Source organism: Podarcis erhardii (assembly GCF_964252035.2).
Source record: "Podarcis erhardii genome assembly, chromosome: Z".
Lineage (NCBI taxonomy): Eukaryota > Metazoa > Chordata > Lepidosauria > Squamata > Lacertidae > Podarcis > Podarcis erhardii.
Window position 1 is genome coordinate 19,211,739 of NC_138504.1, and position 20,211 is coordinate 19,231,949.

Genomic DNA, 20,211 nt, shown 5'->3' on the forward strand with positions numbered 1-20,211 from the left:
CAAGTCCTGCCCAAGCATGGTTGGAGCTTGACTGGAACAAACAAAAGCCAGAGAACCAAAAGGGCCTTCTGGGGGCTCTGGCACCATCCTGTTATGCAGTTCTTTATTTCTCCTCCTACCCACAAGTGGCTCATTACCAAGGTCCACGTGATTGGCACTTCCCTTTTCCAAATCTAACAGCCAGGCAAATAGAACTTGTGCCAGAGGGGAGAAATGCAGGAAAGGGGAAAGCTTTGTAGTTGTTTCAGAAATTTCTGCCCGGAGCTCTGAGGTCCCTGATGTGGTGCTTGTGAGCACCATGGTACCCTCAGATGCACACCTTGGTGTCCACAGATATCCTACCCCTCCCAGTTTTTATTTGTGTATATACATATATATATATTAATAGAGTATTTTTGGTTCTGTGACAAGTTGTCTTTGGGAGAAGGGTGTTGCCTGCCTCCCCCGCCCCCCGTGTTCTGTTTGTTTGGGGGATGTGTGTGTTTTGCCTGCTGATGGGGGGGAGGGTGTTGGGATCTGAGCATCACCAGATTTTCCGCTGTGAAATGGGTATTTTATGGTGATCTCAACATTTTTCTTCGGTTTTCAAATGTGTCCCCAGGCCCAGAAAATTGGGATTATGGGGCTATCCTTGTCCTTCAAGCAAAACTCAGGAATGTGCTGAAGTACCAATGATTGTAGACCCTAACAACCTGGATTCTTTACATTTTTTTCAGAGCAGGTGTCCTAAGGCCAGGAACAGATACAATATCCTCTGCTTCCCCAGACAAGTCCTGGTGGCAGAATCATTTGCCTGCTGGGTGCCTTCTGTGGTTTTCATTCTACAAAGCGGGCAATCGATAGAGTAGGGTGGGTGGAATTCTCCAATCTTGAATCTGCTTTGGTGTGGGGCCGGGGATGGATGCATATACCCAAATTCCCAAGTCTGGATCCTGTTAAATTTAGGGGTGGGGAGACTTCTAAAAGTTTTGGGTTTGCCAAGTTAATACCTAACATTATGGGCTTAAAAATCAATCAGATAGACTCAGGTTGCAATCCAATGCATGCTTACCTAGGAAGAGGTCCTGTTGAACTCAATGGGACCTACTTCTGAGTAGACTTCTATAGAATTGCAGGTTTTGTTTTTAACGTTGAAATGCTGATTTCCCCCCCTTTTTTCAAAATGGAAAACCTGCCATTCAGATTCTTAAAAATTAAATAAAATTGAGTGCAATTTTTTTCCAGATTTAGGATTGATCCCCTTTTGCCATGAGTAGTTCTGGGTTATCCTTGCTTTTCACCTACCAGCGAATCCATTTGAATTTAACAGGGTAAAATAACTGCGTTGCTTCGCAGCCATCTTCCTACATAGATATATGTGTGTGTTCTTTCAATCACAGCTTTGACAGGGGATTTATCATTATTATTTTGCAAACTTTCTGGCAGCTTCTGACTGTCAAGGCACAGCCTCAACCAACCCTACTCATAACCACTTCCTGCTGTAGTTGAAATCAGACCTTGTGTGTGTGTGCTCCCATAAAACTCCCACTTCAGCATGGTTTTAACTATGGAAAGGCAGCATGCAAATAGAATGGCGGTGGTGGTATGACTATCAACAGTAGGAGTACCAAGCAGCAAAAGCCAGTGTGGGATGTGGCATTGTTGGTAGGGAAGGAATTCGCTGGGTCCACTTTTCAAAGCAGACCAGCCCAGTCCAATGGTCCTGTACTTGCTTGCAGGAGCACAACCCCTGATCAGATTACAAAACTCTCTGGATTCGGTAATGCAGTTTTCAAGTACAAAAAATAATAATAATTAAAAATGTGTGCATGGAAGTATGTATTTTACAGTTAAAATGCATATTTGGTGGGAACACACTGGGGGTAGGGGTGGGGGGCAGTGTTTGTCTTGGGAGAATACATACAAAAATGTCTGCAGTCATGTGAACCATTCAACTACGAAATTTTCATGCATTTTTAAAAATAAAAAAGCACTGCACAAAACAAGACCAAACCGACCTAAGATTGAGTGTCAGTGTAAGTGACACAGGACAGAGAGTCCACCCCTAACTGCTGGCAATTGCTGCAGAGACATGAATGTACCATTTTAGCTCATTACTGGGCCAACAGGATGAATGTTCTCCCAATGTAACAAACCCGTTGACCAGGACAAGTGTACTTTCTCATAGATGAATCATCGCCGATCGTAGGGGAGGGGTTGGTCTTGTGTCCTTGAGATATATAGATATATTTTTTGAAAAATCCCCACAAAGGGCTTCAAACAAGCACTTTCACTTCTAATGAAGATTCATCCCATGAATGTATTTTGACCACACAACACACACCAGAGGTGCAAGGAGAAGCAGTCTGCTTTGCTTTTTGCCTTTTTTGTTTTTAATTGTCAAGCACCACCACATTACAGGGTGAATCTACAAAGATAAGTGCCGGATGCTTTCTAGAAAAACTGTTGCCTGAATGTGTGGCAGGTAAGCAATGAAATGCCATTAAACTTTGTATAATGTCACATAGGACTGCTCAGGAAAAGAAAAGAAAAACCATTGAAAAGGAGGTGAAATGGAGAAATTAGCAGTGGTGGCTAAACCTTTACTTGATTGCATTATAATGTTGAGGCTGCCGGATTCCTGCTAGCAAGAGATTTGCACATTGGTTTTCATTCATATCTGCCTCAGAACCTTGCCCTCCTCCCTTTTGATTTTCTGTAGAATAAAAAAAATCCATTTTTGGACTGCAGTTGTAAGCATATTTACTTGACAGCAAGTCCTGTTGAACTCAGTGGGGTTTGCCTCCAAAGTAAACATGTTTAGAGTTGCCCTCAAAAAAGGAAAACAATCATTAATCCTGACACTACACCCATAAAAAACACGCAAATCCTCATTTTGCTAGAGGATACCTGTGCTTGTCTTTTCTTTAACTGGGTTACAGTTGTTTTTTTAAAAAAATGCCTAGAGAGTAATTATTCTTTTTTTCAAGCCTGCTTCTCTTAGGAATCCATTTTCCTTGCTCTACACCTAAGTGGATTTATATAAACTTCCCCCCACCCCCACTCCTGAGGTATTTCTGTACAGCCTAGGTAATCTAAGTCTCCTACCTATACTTTAATCTAGCTATCTCTATATTTGCATTAGTCTGTCTTATTGTGAACCGGTCACACAAGAATGACGGAAACAGTTTATTGACTCCTTTTGTGCGTGTCAATGAAAAATTGATTTGGGGTGCTCACACCCTCTTTTGAACTCAGATTCTTGCCACTGTACAGTATATGGAGATGCATAGAGAGACTTTTTATATTTCTGAATGTTGTACTTTTTAACTCCTTGCAAGCTTGGTAATACACTATCTAAATGTCTAAAAAACAATAATGATTGTCTTGTAAGTCTGATGTTATTTCCTTGAACCTGTGGGTTGCAAAGGTGATGGGGAGGGCGAAGAGAAGCCTCAGAGGGTGAATTACACTCTGAGCAAAGAGTGGGGAGGGGGGGAAGCCATGCTGGGAGATTTCAGGCAAGTTGGATGTGTTAACCTTGAGGACACATCTCAGGTTTCCTTCTACAATGCCCTACTTCACTCTGCTGTAATTGGTTCTGCCCTTGTTTAATTCTAGGGCTGCCACTAGTTTAAAGAATCCATTGTATGAATGAGTTGGTTAAGTGATTGATTAAGCAACTGAATTTACGCAGATATGCCAGTGGGTACAGCAAAACTTCTGAAGAAAGCATGCTTTTTCTTGCTTTAAAACTATTATGCGCTATGTCTTGCAACGGGCACACTTGAATGCAGAAGGCTGGCACTGGGTTTCCTCCATGCTAATTTTCAGCTTTAAAATTGCCTTCTCCCTTTCTTCCCTGCTTTTAGCCATATTGGAAAAGTATGACTAAAAATGTAGGAATGGGGGAGAAAATCGATACGGTTGAAAATGTAATCCAGACATGCCTACACCGCAGTTCCCGAAACAATATGCAAAGCCTGTGAATCCTCACACCCCAGCAAGCTGGTCCCTTCGTTGTGAGTTGATGAGCGAGGTTGCCTTTTTCTCCTTGAAAAGTACATAGAGCTGAAGGAGGGAAGTTGGAAGAGCAACTCAGGTTAATGCTTCTGGACCTGACTTTTCCTAGAAGAACCCTTCTAAAAGTAGGAGGGGGGGGGAGAGACAGGGCAAGAGGAGGTGGCACCCAAAGAATTCACTCAAAAATCCAGACGTGCCCAAGGGCCTAAAAAAGTTGGATACCCCTAGATTAGTACAAGTGATAAGGAGGTCCAAGTACATAATAGGCCTCTCTCTTTTTGGCAGTGGCATTCCAGCCACTTTTAACACAACACACATCCAAGAAGCCTGTGTGTAGTTATCTTTTCACATACTGACTGTACAAGCAAACACCTTTGTTGGAAGAAACAAAGATGTCCATCAGCAGAACCATTGTTAGACAAGGAACAGAAAGGTCTCTCTCTCTGTGTGTGTGTGTGTGTGTGTGTTTAAAGGAACCTAAGCTTCAAAGACTGGTGGAATTAAGAATTTTTTCCTATTTGCTGACAGACGTTTGAATTTACATTCCATTTTCCCTCCTTTATTTCCAGTCACAGGTGTTGCTGCGGGGGTAAGAGGTATTACTAAAGAACAGAGAGGGCACAAATACATAGGGTGTTCGTCTACACAAGCCCCTTTGAAATGAAAAAGAGCTCCCTGAGGGAGCATCAGAGTGTTCCTGCAGAGGTCATATCCACACCCAGGGCTTTTTCCCCCCACCCAGAACTCACTGGCACTCAGTTCTGGCATCTCTCAGGTGGGCCCCATTGCTATTCTAAGAGAATGAGGGATGTGTTCATAGTGGGTTCTGGTACCTCCTTTTCTAGAAAAATAGCACTGTCCAGATTTAAAACAAAAGGCTTTCCCCAAATATTGCTATAGTTTTTATTATTAAATAAAACTGTACTTTGTTAAGGGCTGGCTAGGGCTAAATTACAATTTACAGGATTCTTTGGGGAAATTCACGTGCCCCGAATGTATGGTGTGAATGTGATCTCAGTTTCCATTCAGCTGAAGATGTTGGGGATTATTAGCCAGAAGAAGAGCCAATTAAGAGCTGATTTAATATCGATTTTCAAATATCTGAAGAGCTGTCACATAGATCAAATTTAGGGGTTTTATTGCTCCAAATAATAGGGCCCAAAGTCAGGTGGCTGAAGTTGTTTTACAGCAGAACAGACTGCCTCAGCAGTTGTGGGACTCTTCCTCCTTAAACATTTTTGAGCAGAAGCTGAATGGCCACCTATGTACCTGGAACATGCCCCAGCCCCCTTGAGCCCATTAAACCTGCTGATTGGGTCCTCTGGACAGTAGGAGCCTAAGCTGTGGCAGCCCACCAACTGTGACCCTGCTGACATTCCACCATGAAATGCCACCAGCCACAGTGGGGTGGCAAACCAGGATTTTTCCTGCATCAGCAGAAGATTTGACTAGATAAGTCTGATTACAACAGGGCTTGCTCCAGCAAATAAACCAGTGAATTGTACTCACCTTAATTTGCAATTGTTGTATTTACCAATAATGTACACCGAACTCATAAATAAGTCACAACCTTTTTTTTAGAACAACAACAACATACTACTATGGCCAAACTTTAAATTTTGTGCAAAATATTTTTATTTTCAGATTTACAGCTCTTGGCATTCAGGCCTGTTAAACACATCCAGAGAAGGAAGCAGGTGCTGCCGGATTTTGCTCATGAGCATATCTGAAAAATAAGGTTAAAAATGCAGTAGGAAGAGCAAATCAGTCTGTTAAATGCAGCAGCCTCTCCCTGTTTTCAAAACTCGCATTACATAGTTTTATGTCAAGTCAGCTTCCAGGTGTTACATATACTGAGCTAGAGTATTTTTTAAAACAACAACAACAACAAAGACTAGGTTTCCACATCAATGTTTCTCTGGATAGTGTTGCTGAAGGCCATTGAAACCAGGCAGACCGGCAGTTCTTCCTCCTATATCTAACTTGGTCTAGTTTGGCATTCAGAAAAATGAAAGAAATATGATAAGAGCAGAGCGATGCCCTTCTGTTGCTGTTGGACTACAATTCCCATCAACCCCAACCAGGGGTGGTCATGAATGATGGGAGGTGTAGTGCAGCAACAACTGGAAGGCATCACCTTGCTCCAACTCCATCCCCAGCCAGCATGCCCAATGGGAAGGGATGGTAGGAGTTATAGCACAACAACATCTGGAGGTCACCACAGGCTCCCTATCTCTGTAACTTAAGGTCCCATCTGCACTAGGCATTGAAAGAATCCTGGAAACTGTAGTTAACAAGTGCTGAGAGCTGTTAGGAGACCCCCTATTCCCCTCACAGTGCTGCAACTCCCAAAGTTCTCTGGGGAAAAGGATTGATTGTTAAACCACTCTGTGAATTGCAGCTCTGGAAGGGGGAAGCCATGACAGTTTAAAGTGGTATAACACCGCTTTAAATGTAGATGCAAATGGGGACCTACTCATAATATACTCACTTATTTTACATTTCTAATCCCTTGCCCCAAATACTTTGGAATGGGAAAAGAAGATAACAGAACCAACTTCGCAAAGCCCCAGCAATAAAGGGCCTGGAGACATTATGAATCTCCTTTATTGTAAGGAATTGATGGAGTTGGGTATGATCAGCCTACAGAAGAGAAGACTGAAGTGTGATATCACAGCCATCTTCAAATATCTATAAGGCTGTGATGTGGAAGATGGAGGAGCAAGGTTGTTTTCTGCTTGCTCCATAGGGTAGGACCCAAACCAACAGATTAAAGTTACAGTAAAGGAGATTCAACTAAACATTAGAAAGAACTTTCAGACAGTAAGAGCTGTTGGACAGCGGAATGGGCTACCTCGGAAGATGGAGGACTCTTAATTCATTGGTTTTTAAACAGGTTGGATGGTCATCTGTCAGTGATTCTTTAGATGTGATTCCTGCATTGCAGGGGGTTGGACTAAATGACTTTTGGGGATTCTTTTCGACTCTGTGATTCTATGATTCTATAATTCTACGAAGCCATTGAGCTCAGTCCACCTCAGCTTACAACAGACAGCTCTGACCTTGTTCCCATGGCAAATTCTTTCTCATTTGGTAGCAGACTTAATTTTGTGGATGGCATATGGGCTGGACTCCTTGGGTATCCAGATCTCATCTCCCTCGTGGCCCATATGGTCTGCCGCTCCTTCCAGGGCCGCAGTGAGCTCTGGCCCAAATATATTGTTGGAGTTGTGGTAGGTGCGAGTGAGGCGGCGGAAGGAGGAGTCGGAGGAGCTGTCATCGTGGTTCTCGTCATCCTGCTCATCCTGCAGCTTGGTGGTCTCCAGCTCTAAGCTTTCGCTCAGCTCTGCAGCTTTGAAAGCCTCCTTTAAATCCTGGAGGAAGGCCACTTTGGGTGCAAAGAGGAGGAGGAGGAACACCAGGCCTCCTGAGACTCCGCACAGGAAATAAAAGCCCACCTTCTCAGGAACGCCTGCAAAGAAAAAGAAAAGTAAGACTCAACGGGGGGGGGGGCCAACCCACCTTCTCCTCCCTTGCAGAGATAGGGTGCTGAGAGGGAGGGGCCAATAGCAGAGAGGGCATGGTTTGGGGTGTCAGAGCCTCCTGAATGTGGCATCGGCTCCAGCCACCCTCTCCTCCTCATATACCTAAGTCTGCAGTTTAACTAGAGGAAAAGAGAGATGGACTGACAGAGAGGACACATCTAATTTATTGTGCACTCAGTGTGACTCATGCATGCAAGTTTACAGCACCTGCACCAGGGATGAGGAGCCTTTGGCCCTCCCGATGTTGCTGGACTACATCTCCAATCAGACCCAGCCAGCATGACTTGTGGTCAAAAACGATGGGAGTTGCAGTCCAACAACCTATTAGAGGGCCAAAGGTTCCCCTTCCCTGTCGCACACAATTCTGTTGTCATCAAAATGCCACCCCAAATTTATTTTTCCTGTCTAATTGGAATTTACCACCTCCACACCCAGTTTTTACTTACTGCATATCTGCAGAACGGGCAAATCTGGATTAAATGGGGTGGGGGGATGACAACATGCAACCCCTGCGCATTCATTCCAGTGGGCTTTCCTTCTGCAATTCTAGGGTGGTGTCTTTAAAGAGGGTGGGGGTTGCACCCACAGAAAAGGCATCCCAAAAGGTCAAATGTGATATGTGAGATCCATGATGGGTTCACCCTTTTCTTGTAGTTTTACTTTAAGGTTTCAGTTTTTATTGGAGTGAGTGGAGTGCTGTTTCCTTTTTCTAAATCCCACTCCCCATCTGAAAGCTGCTAACAGTCTTGCTGTCGTGAGAAGATGGGGATCTGTATTGTCCCTGCATTTCTCCAGTGAGACTAACAGATACTTCAGATCTGGAAAAGGCTGGGGTAGGAGACATAGGCGAAGCAACTTTCTCCTAGCACTGCTGAACTGATAAAAATGGCTTAAAAGAGCTGCTTAACAGTTAAGTCTATCCTGCTTTACAGAAAGCAGTCCTCTGTTTTCAGAACAGACCACTATGGCAAGACCCGTTGCATTTCTATCTCAGCTATGACAGTCACTTCTACATCAGAATCTCTAACACATAATTTAGCATGTGCAAACCTTTTGCCCTCTCTTTTTTTGGGAGTGGCACATTTCCTCCGTTCTGGCAGTAACTACGTGCCACCCCCATTTACCGCAAAGGTCGGGAGACCCAGTCACAGCTTTGCCACCCACATAATGTGTGCCATGGCCCTGATTGGCCTGGTTTCCCCCAGCATCCCAACTCTGCCCGTCTTGCACACCCAGGGAAGTCAGACATACCCCAGAAAAGGGCAAAAGTTTCCAGAGAGCTAGTAAATATCATCAGATTTTCTTGGAGCCTGGAAAGCCTCGGCCCAGTGTACCAGCCACCTGCAGCAAACAAGGGGATAGCACGTTCTTACTGACAAGGGTTTCGGGAGAGAAGGGAAGCCTGCCTAACAGACGTTCAGCCTTAAACTGCATCTCCTTTATCATGTAATCTATGGAACTCACAATCACAAAGGTGAAGGACCAGGGCTCAGTGGTGAAGCAACTGCTTTGCATGCAGAAGGTCCCAGGTTTATCCCTGGCACCTCCAGGTGGGGCTGGGAGAGACCCCTGCCGGAAACCCTGGAGAGGTGCTGCCAGTCAGTATAAACAATGCTGCTCTAGATGGACCAATGGTATGACTTGAGATAAGGCAACTTCCTATGCTTTTAAGTTGTAGTGACGACAACTTAAGAAAGAACAGATTTATTACCCATGGTTATTAACCATGAGAGCTCAGTAGGACTTCCATGTCTAGAGGCAGTTAGCATGTAACAGCAGGTGATTAGTAGGGGCTGTCACCATCACAACATTTTGGTGAGCTTTGGCCTCCCCTCACTCTCACTTCCTCTGCTTCCTATTTATGTCTGCTAACCAAAAACGTTTCAGGGACCAGAAGGATATTATTATTACGTGTGTAGCCATTTCTATCCCACCCAACCCTGTTTTTATCCACATAACAGCCCTTTGAGGTAGACTAGCCTGAAAGTGCATGACGAGACTAAGGTCCCTTGGGGAGTTTCAGGGCTGACTGGGTCTGGTCTCTCTGGTCCCAGTCCAGTGCTCTAACCAGTACACCACACTGCCCCTTGCTTTCACATGAAGAATGAATCTCAGAGTCCTCTGCTCTGCTAGGTGACAGGTGTGCATTCTGAGGATGAGGTAACCACCATAACCAAGTTATGTGGCATCCAGATATTGAACCATCATCTACAGCAAGGTAGGGCTGGCTGCAATCTGGAGTCAGTCAGTGTTGACGATACCATGAGAGATGGACCAAAGGGCTTACACTCAAGGCCACTTCCTATGCAAGGCTGGCCTTGCCATTATGCAAAGGGTGGTGGAGACTTCAGGCAGCAGGGGCAGAGAGCAGAGGTGGCTATTTCTCCTACGCCTCCCAACTATTCCCCTCTGCTGGAGGACAGAGCTGTGTACACCACCCAACCTGTCTTGCCACACCTTTAAACTAGCATGCTGCCACTGATGAAATGGAGGGCATTGCCACATCAGCCATGTTGCAGTCAGATTTATCTGCCAACCCAGTTCACTTCTGCACACGAGATGAAATATAGGCACTAACTTGTCCTGTTGCCTCAAGGGGCAGACTGTTCTGGGCTAGGCCTAATCCAGTGCTTCCTGTCCTCTCTGGTCTTCTCTTTCATGGCCAGGTGGCCTTCGCTCTCCTTCCCTAAACAAAAACTACAGCTGATGATGCAAGGCCCCTCCTAACCATCACCACTATTGCTTCTTTAATATACTTTAACTGGCTTCTAGCTGCTGCTTCCATCCATGGTTGCTCATCTCACAGTGTTAACACTCAAGATAGACTCACTGACACAGTTTCTGCTTTGGAGAAATGGCTTGTCTCTTGCCCCTCATGAATGAGCATGGGCAATGAATTTCCCTCTGAACATGAGGAGATTAGGTGAGCCCAGGTGGGATCTTGAGCAGTGAGGGAAAGTCGCAGGAGAACAAAGATGGGAAATGGAATCCCCATTCAAGGCAGAACTGATAGCAACTGAGAAAAGTGGTGGGCATGGAATTGGGCAAAATGAACCAATTTATGCTGGAAATGTGAAGAGATTGAAGGGACATATGTTGTGGGGTTGTAAGAAAGCCAAAGAGTATTGGGAGATGATATACTCAGAACTAAAAAAAAAAGATGGTAAGGTTCTCATTTCTCAAAAAAACACAAAAACGGAGATGTTCTTATTGAGTATAGTAGAGGGTGAAATACCCAATAAAGTATTTAATAATAATAATAATAATAATAATAATAATAATAATAATAATAAATTTTATTTATATCCCGCCCTCCCCAGCCAAAGCCGGGCTCAGGGCGGCTAACAATAATCAGATAATCAAACAATCAAATAATTACACATTCTAAAAATATTTCATTATAAAAATTAATTAGAATCAAATTTAGTCTCTTCCTCTAAGCAACAGCAGCGGCAAGAATAATTTATGCCCAAAGGTGAAAGGATTTTTATGCCCAAAGGTGAAAATAGTCCCACAAAAGTAAACTGGCAGAATAAGCTAATAGAATATGCGGAGTTAGCAATGTTGACTGCAAAGATAAGAAATCAAGATGAGTTGGATATAAAAGAGGAGTGGGAATACTTTAGCGAATATTTAAAGAAATGCAGTGGACACTCCGGATATGAACTTAATTTGTTCCAGGGGTCCGTACATACCCCGAAAAGTCCACAACATGAGGTGCCACTTCTGCGCACATGTGCATGCACGCATGGCGAAACCCAGAAGTACGGTATACAATTAAGTTATGTTACCCAAAGGTAATGTAACCCAAGGGTCTACTGTATAACAACCAGATAAACTTCCAAGTGGGGTTAGATATATGCCTCACTTTTTCCCCCAAATTCCAATTGTGAAAAGTTAAAGTGTGGCTTATATTCAGGACCTTACACTGCAGGCAAAAGGGCATGCCCCCCCCCCCCGCAGGAGCGCTGCCGCCTGCCACTCCAAAGCCTACCCTGAACCATTGGATTGAAGGGGGGAAGGGGGCCGCAGGCAAAGCAGAGTAAACCAGGAGCACGGGGCAAAGGCGTGCAGCCAGTCCGCCATGGCTTATATTTGGGTATTTTTTTTCTCCCTGCCCCCCTCCAATTTTAAAGGTGCAGCTTATATTCATGTGCAGCTTATATTTAGGCCAATACAGTAATTAAGGAGATGCAGCTCAACAAGGTTCAGATAAGACCCCTGGGAAACACAAGACTTGTGTCCTTTTAATACAGTGAATACTAGGGGGAGAAGCCAATAAGGATGTTCTGGGTGCTATTAGACCAAGGCAATTAGCTAATGGAAATAACAAATAATAAAAAATAATAAATAATTTATTTATACCCCACCCTCCCCAGCCGAAGCTGGGCTCAGGGCGGCTAACAACAATCAAAATAATCCAACATTCTAAAAACCTTTCATTATAAAAATTAATTAAAATCAAATTGATGGCAACCATTAAGCAAAATTCTGTGCAGATTGCCAGAGGAGGGGGTCAGGCTGCGCCCTGACCAAAGGCCTGGTGGCCTGGTGGCCTGGAGTTTCTGGGTCAGTCTCAAGGGCAGCCCCACATAGAGCGAGTTACTATTGTCTGGAGGTGACCGTCGCGTGGATCACAGTGGCTAGGTCAGGGCGAGAGAGGTAAGGAGCCAACTGCTTAGCTTGGCAGAGATGAAAAAATGCCGCTTTTGTTATAGCTGTAATCTGCGCCTCCATAGAGAGGGAGGTATCGAAGATTACACCCAAACTCTTAATGGACGAAAAGAAAGGAACATGCTTTGTCCCTCATGCTTTCTGTTCTGCACACAAACAAGGCTCAGAAGGGCCTTAGTTTGTTCAATAGGGAATCTAATTAACAATTTTGACCTGCACAAAATGCTTTATTGAGGGTTGCAACCAATCACTCCCTCCAAACAGAACACTTAACCACCACTCACCTTCCATTTTTATTTTTTCCACCTACTTCATGGCTACATTTTGGAATACCCATTGGGTTGTTTAGGAAAGGGGGGTTGAAAAGTTTTTTTGGGGGGGTTAAAAAGTTGCAAATCTCACGATTCTGCTTATCATGCTGATAGCACACTCTTCTCTCTTTGTGGTCCCAGTTAGGATACAGTCCTCTCAGCATTCACCACCTGAGTCCACTATCTGCAGAAGGGATTGCCTGCCTGCCTTAGATGGATTGTGGTGGTAGAAGATTCTACCAGCAGATTCTAAATGCAGAGCTTTACTTGTGATTAAGGTAAAAGCGGGATACTTACCATGTGTGTAGTCTGAGATTAAGAAAGGGTCTTCTTGGGAGTTGCGGCCCACCTCTTCCAGCAGCTGCCTTGGCACTAAAAAGGGGAAGAGGAACCATTGTTTGTGATTGGGGGGTGTCATGGTGGAGGTTTTGCTGCCAACTTTCATAGGACTGATGCCCATTTTATAGTTGCTACTGTGTGCAACAGTGAATGCTTGTGCATGAAAGTAACACACTGTCAGTGTGTTTGTGGAACAGCCATATACACAAGACACAAGGGGTGGTATTCGACCCTTTATCAATAATAAATCCATTAAAATTAATTAACCTAACTTACTCATGTTCATTAATTTCAGTGGGTCTGCTCTGAATAAAACTTAAAAGAATAGCACCTTAAGAATTTAACAAGGCAGACTATGGCTTGATAAATAACATAAACATAACAAGGCTGCAATCAAGACAGACTAAATAAAGCAGACTATGACACACTGAACTTAAAACTCATCAGATCAAAACTATTCTAAGGAGAAGGACAACACCAAGTCTAATAAGAACAAGCAAGCAACACTTAGAATCAAATATGCAAGCAACAGCAAAATTAAACTTAAAAGTTTTATCTTAATGAAAAGGAACTATAAAGATTTGGGGGTTTGGGTAGACAAGAGACAGTTGGAATAGTACTGGTAAATAGAGACACATGAATAAAATAAATGCTTCCATCTAGAATTATTTAATGTCACTGCTTCCCAGAGAGAGAAACAGTAAAGTACAGGAAGCACATGAGATAACATGTATTTACTTCAATAAAAGGTAAAAAGGTAAGTTAAAGGACCCCTGGACGGTTAAGGCCAGTCAAAGGTGACTATGGCGTTGTGGCACTCATCTCACTCTCAGGCTGAGAGAGCCAGCATTTGTCCACAGACAGCTTTCCGGGTCATATGGCCAGCATGACTAAACCGCTTCTGGCGCACTGGAACACGGTGACGGAAACCACAGCACACGGAAATGCCATTTACCTTCCCGTCGCAGCGGTACCTATTTTTGTACTTGCACTGGCATGCTTTCGAACTGCTAGGTTGGCAAGAGCTGAGACAGAGCAATGGGGGCTCACCCTGTCACGGGGATTCGAACCACTGACCTTCTGATCAACAAACCCAAGAGGCTCCTGAATGCCAGTTGCTGGAAACCATAGGAGGAGAGAGTGCTGTTGCAGGCTTTCCATATGCATCTGTGTGGCCACTATGAAAATAAGATGCTGGAATAGATGGACCACTGAGCTGATCCAGCAGGGCTGGTCTTAAGTTCTTGTGCCAGTCATGATGGCTGTTTACTACCTACAGCGTCAGAGGGTTTCTGAATTCCAGTCACTGGAAGATAATGGTGGGAGAGGTCTATTGTCCTTGTGTCCTGCTTGTGAGCTTCCTCGAGGTATCTGGGTTGGCCACTATGAGGAACAAGATGCTGGCCTAGAAGGGCCTTTGGCCACGGGGATTTTTTTGTGGCAGCGGCAATTCTTATAGGTAGGAGTGCCATCCATATCTTAACCTGCAGCTGTCAAACAGTTTAAGCATTCTCCTGTCCCTCTGATTTCTACAGTGCCAGTTTTCCAATCAAGCACAATTTGTTACAGTTTTTTTACGTAGCTTACCACAAGTATAAGAGACTCTCAGCTGTTTCTTCACTCCAGGGAAGCAGGGGTCTCCGAAAGTAGCTTTATCAGCAACAATGGTGCAGTTCTCCTTCTTGTGACACCTCCGGGAAACTCTCCTCAAGGCATCAGGAGCCAGACACTCTAAAGCATGGACACAGCGCATTCAGTCCCAAAGAACGGTGCAGAAGTGCCACACCTGGCTTCAGTTCAACCACAAACTTAGGGGTAGGAAACAGCATAAGGCAAGTAGGTTAAATCCTGCCTTCCCCAACCCCCACCCACTACAGGCCTGACAATCACCTGATATCACACTTCTGAAATTTCATTGTGAATAACAGTGGCATTCTGAAGGTTCTCTTCCACTGTGTAAATTTAAATGGTCTCCATCAGTGTGAAGGTTATCTCTAATCACTTAGGTTCTATTACTGCTGGCTTCAGGTTTTGCAAGGATCTTGGGCAATGGCGCCCTTCTCCTCACTTCTGTTGCTGCTGCCTATTCACTGATCTCTTCGGCCTGAAGTCTACAAGCACCCTGTTTTAAGCAGGAACCACAGAAGTCAATCCCAGCTTCTGTTTGCATCCTGGAATGTCCCATTTTGTGGCCTGGCACTCACTCTGGCGCAAGTCAGCAGGGTCAGTCCAGCACTTAGGGATGACCCAAGTGATGATTGCCAGACCACCAGACCAGAAGTCATGCCCCTTCAGATGTTCCCATTCTGGAGATGAAAATGTTGGAGGGTATGATACAACTGTCACGGGGAGGAGAGAGAGATGAGAGAAATTTGCTACTCCTTGCTCCCATAATTTTTCTTCTACCCAGAAAGGTGAACAGAGAGAAACAGCAAGGAGAAGAAGCAGGACTAGGGTGCTCCAGTAGTTGGCATTCAGCTCAGATGGAAACCAACCCCTAGTGCCAGGTTCTCAGACGGTTAGTATACATTATTCACCTTTGGCCAAGGTGGGGAAACTCTTTCTAGTTGGCGAAACAATGCTTAGGTGCCCCAATCCCTGTGGGTCTTTTTGACTGGTGGATAGTGCTGCCCTTCTGTCAATCACCTTGCATCACAATGGCTTCAAGTGGGGCATCTTGATTTGCCTGTGTGATTTGAAATCAACCCATGCAGGCAACGGCACAGGGCACTGCAGGTGCCACCTGCCTACGGATGTGCAGTGTCTTCAAACCCAACATTTGGCAGGGAGCAGCATCTTCACCTATTGTATGTGACATCAGATGCAGGGCAGGTGGTGTGGCATGACTGAAACAGTCCCTTGGTCGAAGTGGGGAGATCAGCCAGACCTGCCACAGATTTCTTGTGCCTGGTATTCAGTAACAAGTCTGGTGCACCTGTTCAAGACCACATTTGTCTTTGAGTGATGCAAACAGCATGAAAAACTCAGCAGGTGAGTGAGAGGCTGGGTGCTAGGAGGAAAGGGGGCATTGCCTAAAATTGGAACTCTCACATTCTCACATGTTCAACAGCCACTATCTCTGATTTCTACAGAAGACCTACCTTTCTCCAACAAGCTTCCAAGTGGAGATCTTTATCCCATTATGTATCTGTGATGGATCAGTAAATGTTACTACATATGAAATTGCTTTTAATTGTTTGTATGTATGGGATTGTTGTTTATGGTCTTAAGTAAGGAATTGTTCTTGTTTTAATTGCAGGTGTTTGTTTGTTTTCATAGTTATAACACTCGCTTTCATAAATATCTATATCTATATCAAGGCACACTATACAATGTGTAAGAATAAAATTTGCAAAAACGATCCATAAAAAACATCATTTTAAAAACAGCAAAAACAAATCAAGAAATATTGAATGGCTAAAAAGAAAAAGGAAATTCATATTGCAAAGTTTTTAAGGACGATAGTTTTCAGAAGAAGGGAGAGATGGTTCTGGCTAAACATCTAGTGGCAGGAAGTTCTACAGGACAGAGGTTGCCATGCTAAAGGCTCAGTCCCCTGTGAAGGCCAACCAAACTTCAAAGCCATAGGGAGCCACAGGAAGTGCCCCGCCAGACGATATCAGTGATTGGGGTTGGACCATAAGAAATGATATAGTCCTTAAGGTACTTTGAAATTGCTTTGAGATATTTTGAGGGGAACATTTCAGAAATGGAATCTGGTAAAATAGATAAATAAATTTGATCTACTCTTAATCCTTTGGTGACTGTTGAAGCTCCAGAAGCTCTTAGCTTTGTCCTGGGAAACTCCAGGCCACCTGAATTTCCCTTCATACCTATGTCAGGTCCCGTCCTGTTCACCGATTCGCATTCTGGCTTTCCTCGCAAAGGCCTCCCATAGATGGCAGAGTAAATAGCTAGGATGGACTTGTTCCGGCACTGCAGTCTCAGTTTTTCATTTTCACACACAGTCTTGAGGCGATGGTTGGCTGGGACATAGGGATGGACAAATCTGTCAATTTCAGCCTCTCTGAAATTTTTCATTTTTTTCCACTCACCCATTATCCATATTTCTACATCCAGTGCTTTTTTTTTTCCTAAAAAAAATGTTTAGGGGTACTCTCATTTTGACTCAAGAAAATCACTATTTTATAGTTCAAATCGGGGGAAATAAATATAGTAAATGGACAAAAGTACAAAGATTCACAAAATATTTAGGGGTATGCATACCCTTGCATACCCTTGCATACCCACATCCATTTGTGATTCACAAATCACATCCATTTGTGATTCACCAGTGTTTTGGTCTGCTAATATATGCATGATTGTATGCAATTTCCCCTATTATAATGCATTTTTGCATGTTATTTTCACCAATAGATGCAGTTTTATGCACATAGATGCGTTATTTTTTCAGTTTATTCGTGCTTTTATCACAATATGTGCATTTTTGTACACAGTGCTTGACTGCGGACTGCTTAAATAAGAAAAGCAAATGTGACTTCAAAAGGAACATCAGAATCATAAACTGCTAACACCAATGAACCCTGGCCTAGTTAATGCCTTGTTGAACTCACTCACCTGGTCTGCATTTGTAGGAGACCACCAAGTACTTGTGCGTACCTGGGCATGGATCAGGGCCGAACACATGGCTATGGACAGAGAAATGACACCATCGCTGGTCCTGACACTCATCCATCATTTTCTGTAGGAGAAGGAGAGGCTTTAAAGTAGTACCAGAGTTAAGCTCTTTGTTAGAAAGGTGATCGCTTATGCCTAGAAAAAACTTTGCTGACCTAGTAGCCTCCAGATATTTTGGAATACAGCTCCCTACAACTCCCATCAAATTCCAGTGCAACTCCCCATAAAAGTCAATACCAGGGACATCCAGTCCCGTTTTGCCGCCTGAGGCAAAACGGGAAGGTGCCACACTGCTATGGAAGTCTCCTGCCCGAAGTCACTCTCACTGGGGTTGTGCAGTGGTGCCTGCCAAGTGGTGATGTCGCCACTGGATTCTGGTGAGCTCTCAAAATCACACGAGATTTTGACGAGGTCTCGTGAGATTTCATGGCATGTATGATATCTCGCCAGAAGCTGCCACCACTTGTCTGCCAATGGTAGAGGGGATGGGATGGGTTGAGCACCTGCCCCTTTGGGTTCTGCTGCCCAAGGCAACTGCCTCATAGTTTTAGCTATAGCCCAAAAGCAGCAAAGGATGACTACAACATGTGTGGGTAGAAACATCCTCTCCCACGTCCCACTGACCTTCAGTGCACCCACATGGGAGATCCTAACATATTGCATTCCATTCCAATCTCCATGAGCAGTGTGATATTCCAGGGGTTCCTGGTGCTTTACCCAGGGGGTCTGTGTTTCCCTTTGGACAATGAGGCACAGGGGACACTGTGGTATCTTTCTGAAATATGGGTTATTTACACATATTTACAACCTGAGTCTACTGTGGAGGGGGTTCTGAGTAGGGTTGCCATATTTTAAAAAGTGAAAATCCGGACACCAAAGTTGTTGAGCTTTTGAGCCTTTTTTGCGGGGGCACATCATAACTGCTTGAAAACCCCCTTCCCAGGCTGCATACTGGTGACTGGCTTGCCTCCTGGAGCCCCCGTCGACTCAACAACTGGAGCAAGAACAGCTGGTGCCGAGAGCTGTCTTGGCTACCTCTCCTCACACTACTTTCCTTCTTTTCTCTCCCCCTCAAACCCCCCACCCCGCCCCCCAGCCCGCTCCCTGCCTTCCTCAGTTTGATTTGCTCAATGGCATGTCCCAGTGCAGAGCAGGCGCTGTCTTCCCTGGGTTCTGCCTCAGCATCCTGCTTGGGAGCCTCCTGCCCCAGCCCCAAACACTGCCTCTGAAAGGCAAGTGCAAAAGTTGAGCTGAGGCCCCACACGCCTTCTCTCTCCCTCTCAGTCCAGCAAAGCCTGTCTCTCGCCTCAGCCACTGCTGCCCAACACACATGCTGAGTGCTTTGGGCATATTTTCCTTCTTTTGGAATTTATTTTCACCACTTTTAGAGCTTTATTTTTCAAAAAAAGGTGTCATTGCCATACATCCGAGATTTCCCAGACAATTTGCTGTGAACTGGAAATTCCCCCCCAGATGCAATTTTCAAGGTCAAAATCCTGGATATGTCAGGGAAATCCTGGATGTATGGCAGCCCTAGTTCTGACAATCTCATCCCAAGCAGTGCCAGCCTCTTCCAAAGGCAGCTGCATCCCTGCCCTGCTGCTTGCCTTTCCCCAAGAATGGTCACATCCCACCTGTTCTAACCTAGCTAACCTAAGCCCTAGTACCCAGAGAGAGGCCCCACTCACCTGCATTCTCCCACCTAGTTCTTTGATGCTCTGTTGTGCTAATGGATCATTACCTCCAAAGAAATTGGGTTGAACTCTATTACCTCTGAACCCATGCTGACATCACAGAATTAGTGATGTCTGGTACACGTCTAGCGCAGAGGTCTGACTCAATTAGCCCCTTCACACATCCTAATTAAATGATTAACAGGGACTATCACAACTAAAATACACATGTGGATGTCTCTTAAAAACACACGTCTGGCTATTTCCCCACAAGCTCTACTTAAATTCTAATGTTTACTCATGAAACCACGGCTGCCAATTGCTAGTCTTCAGCCAAGCACTAGATGGAGTGATGTGCTTTTAGAAGGCCCTGCAGCTGCTCATGTTATCTCTCCTGACTAGATCAAAGCCTGTTCAACTCATGACGACCCAGCAGTCCAAACAGCCAGTGGTGCTGTCAGGGCAGAATTTGGGGGCAGAAATCCAGGGGCCCCATCAGAGGAAGGTCTGGCTTAGCACGTTTTGAAGTACGTGAAGGAATGCACATTATCATTATGGAGTGTCCCTTTCCTTGTAAGCCCATTAAGCCCAGAGCCTGAAATTAACTATCTGCACCACTGCAAATCGCTTGTTTCCCAAGATATAGACAGGCAGCAAAAACAGTTGACTTATCAGACACTGCAGATTATACATTCAGAGAGTCCTCTTCCCTGTAGGACCATTACTGTGAGCCTACCCATAAACCTCTCCCTAGGAATCTCTTTTAGTGAATCTGAAAAACAAAGAACAGCTCTGCTCGGTCTAACCAATGGCCCATCGAGTCCACATTCTGATCTCGCAGATGCCAGCCAGAAACCTATGGGAAGCTCACAAGCAGGACGTGAATACAACAGCTCCCTCCTTGCTTGTGATTCCCAGCAACAGGCATGTAGAGGCATTCTGCTTCTGACCATGGAGGTAGGAGTAGCTACATTGGTGGCTATTGACCATTGGAACTGGTGGGGCAGGGAGACCAGCAGTAGGCAGAGC

The 20,211-nt window shown here is 44.6% G+C and overlaps 1 protein-coding gene across 3 annotated transcripts in view; it reads right to left on the reverse strand.

The window, feature by feature from the left end:
* Positions 1-350: 350 nt before the first annotated feature.
* The window catches only part of LOC309334268 (protein eva-1 homolog C-like), a 31,823-nt gene continuing 11,962 nt past the window's right edge, over positions 351-20,211 (reverse strand). For 2 of the 3 annotated variants that reach the window (XM_081848511.1, XM_081848509.1), the window contains exons 3-8: positions 17,450-17,573; positions 16,705-16,857; positions 14,459-14,602; positions 12,830-12,904; positions 8,799-8,888; positions 351-7,474 (exon numbers count right to left, since the gene is read on the reverse strand). In XM_081848511.1, the coding sequence (XP_081704637.1) occupies positions 7,089-7,474; positions 8,799-8,888; positions 12,830-12,904; positions 14,459-14,602; positions 16,705-16,857; positions 17,450-17,573 (972 nt within the window). In that variant the 3' untranslated portion in view covers positions 351-7,088. The remainder of the gene's footprint in view (positions 7,475-8,798; positions 8,889-12,829; positions 12,905-14,458; positions 14,603-16,704; positions 16,858-17,449; positions 17,574-20,211) is intronic. The other variant, XM_081848510.1, reaches the window with a different exon arrangement.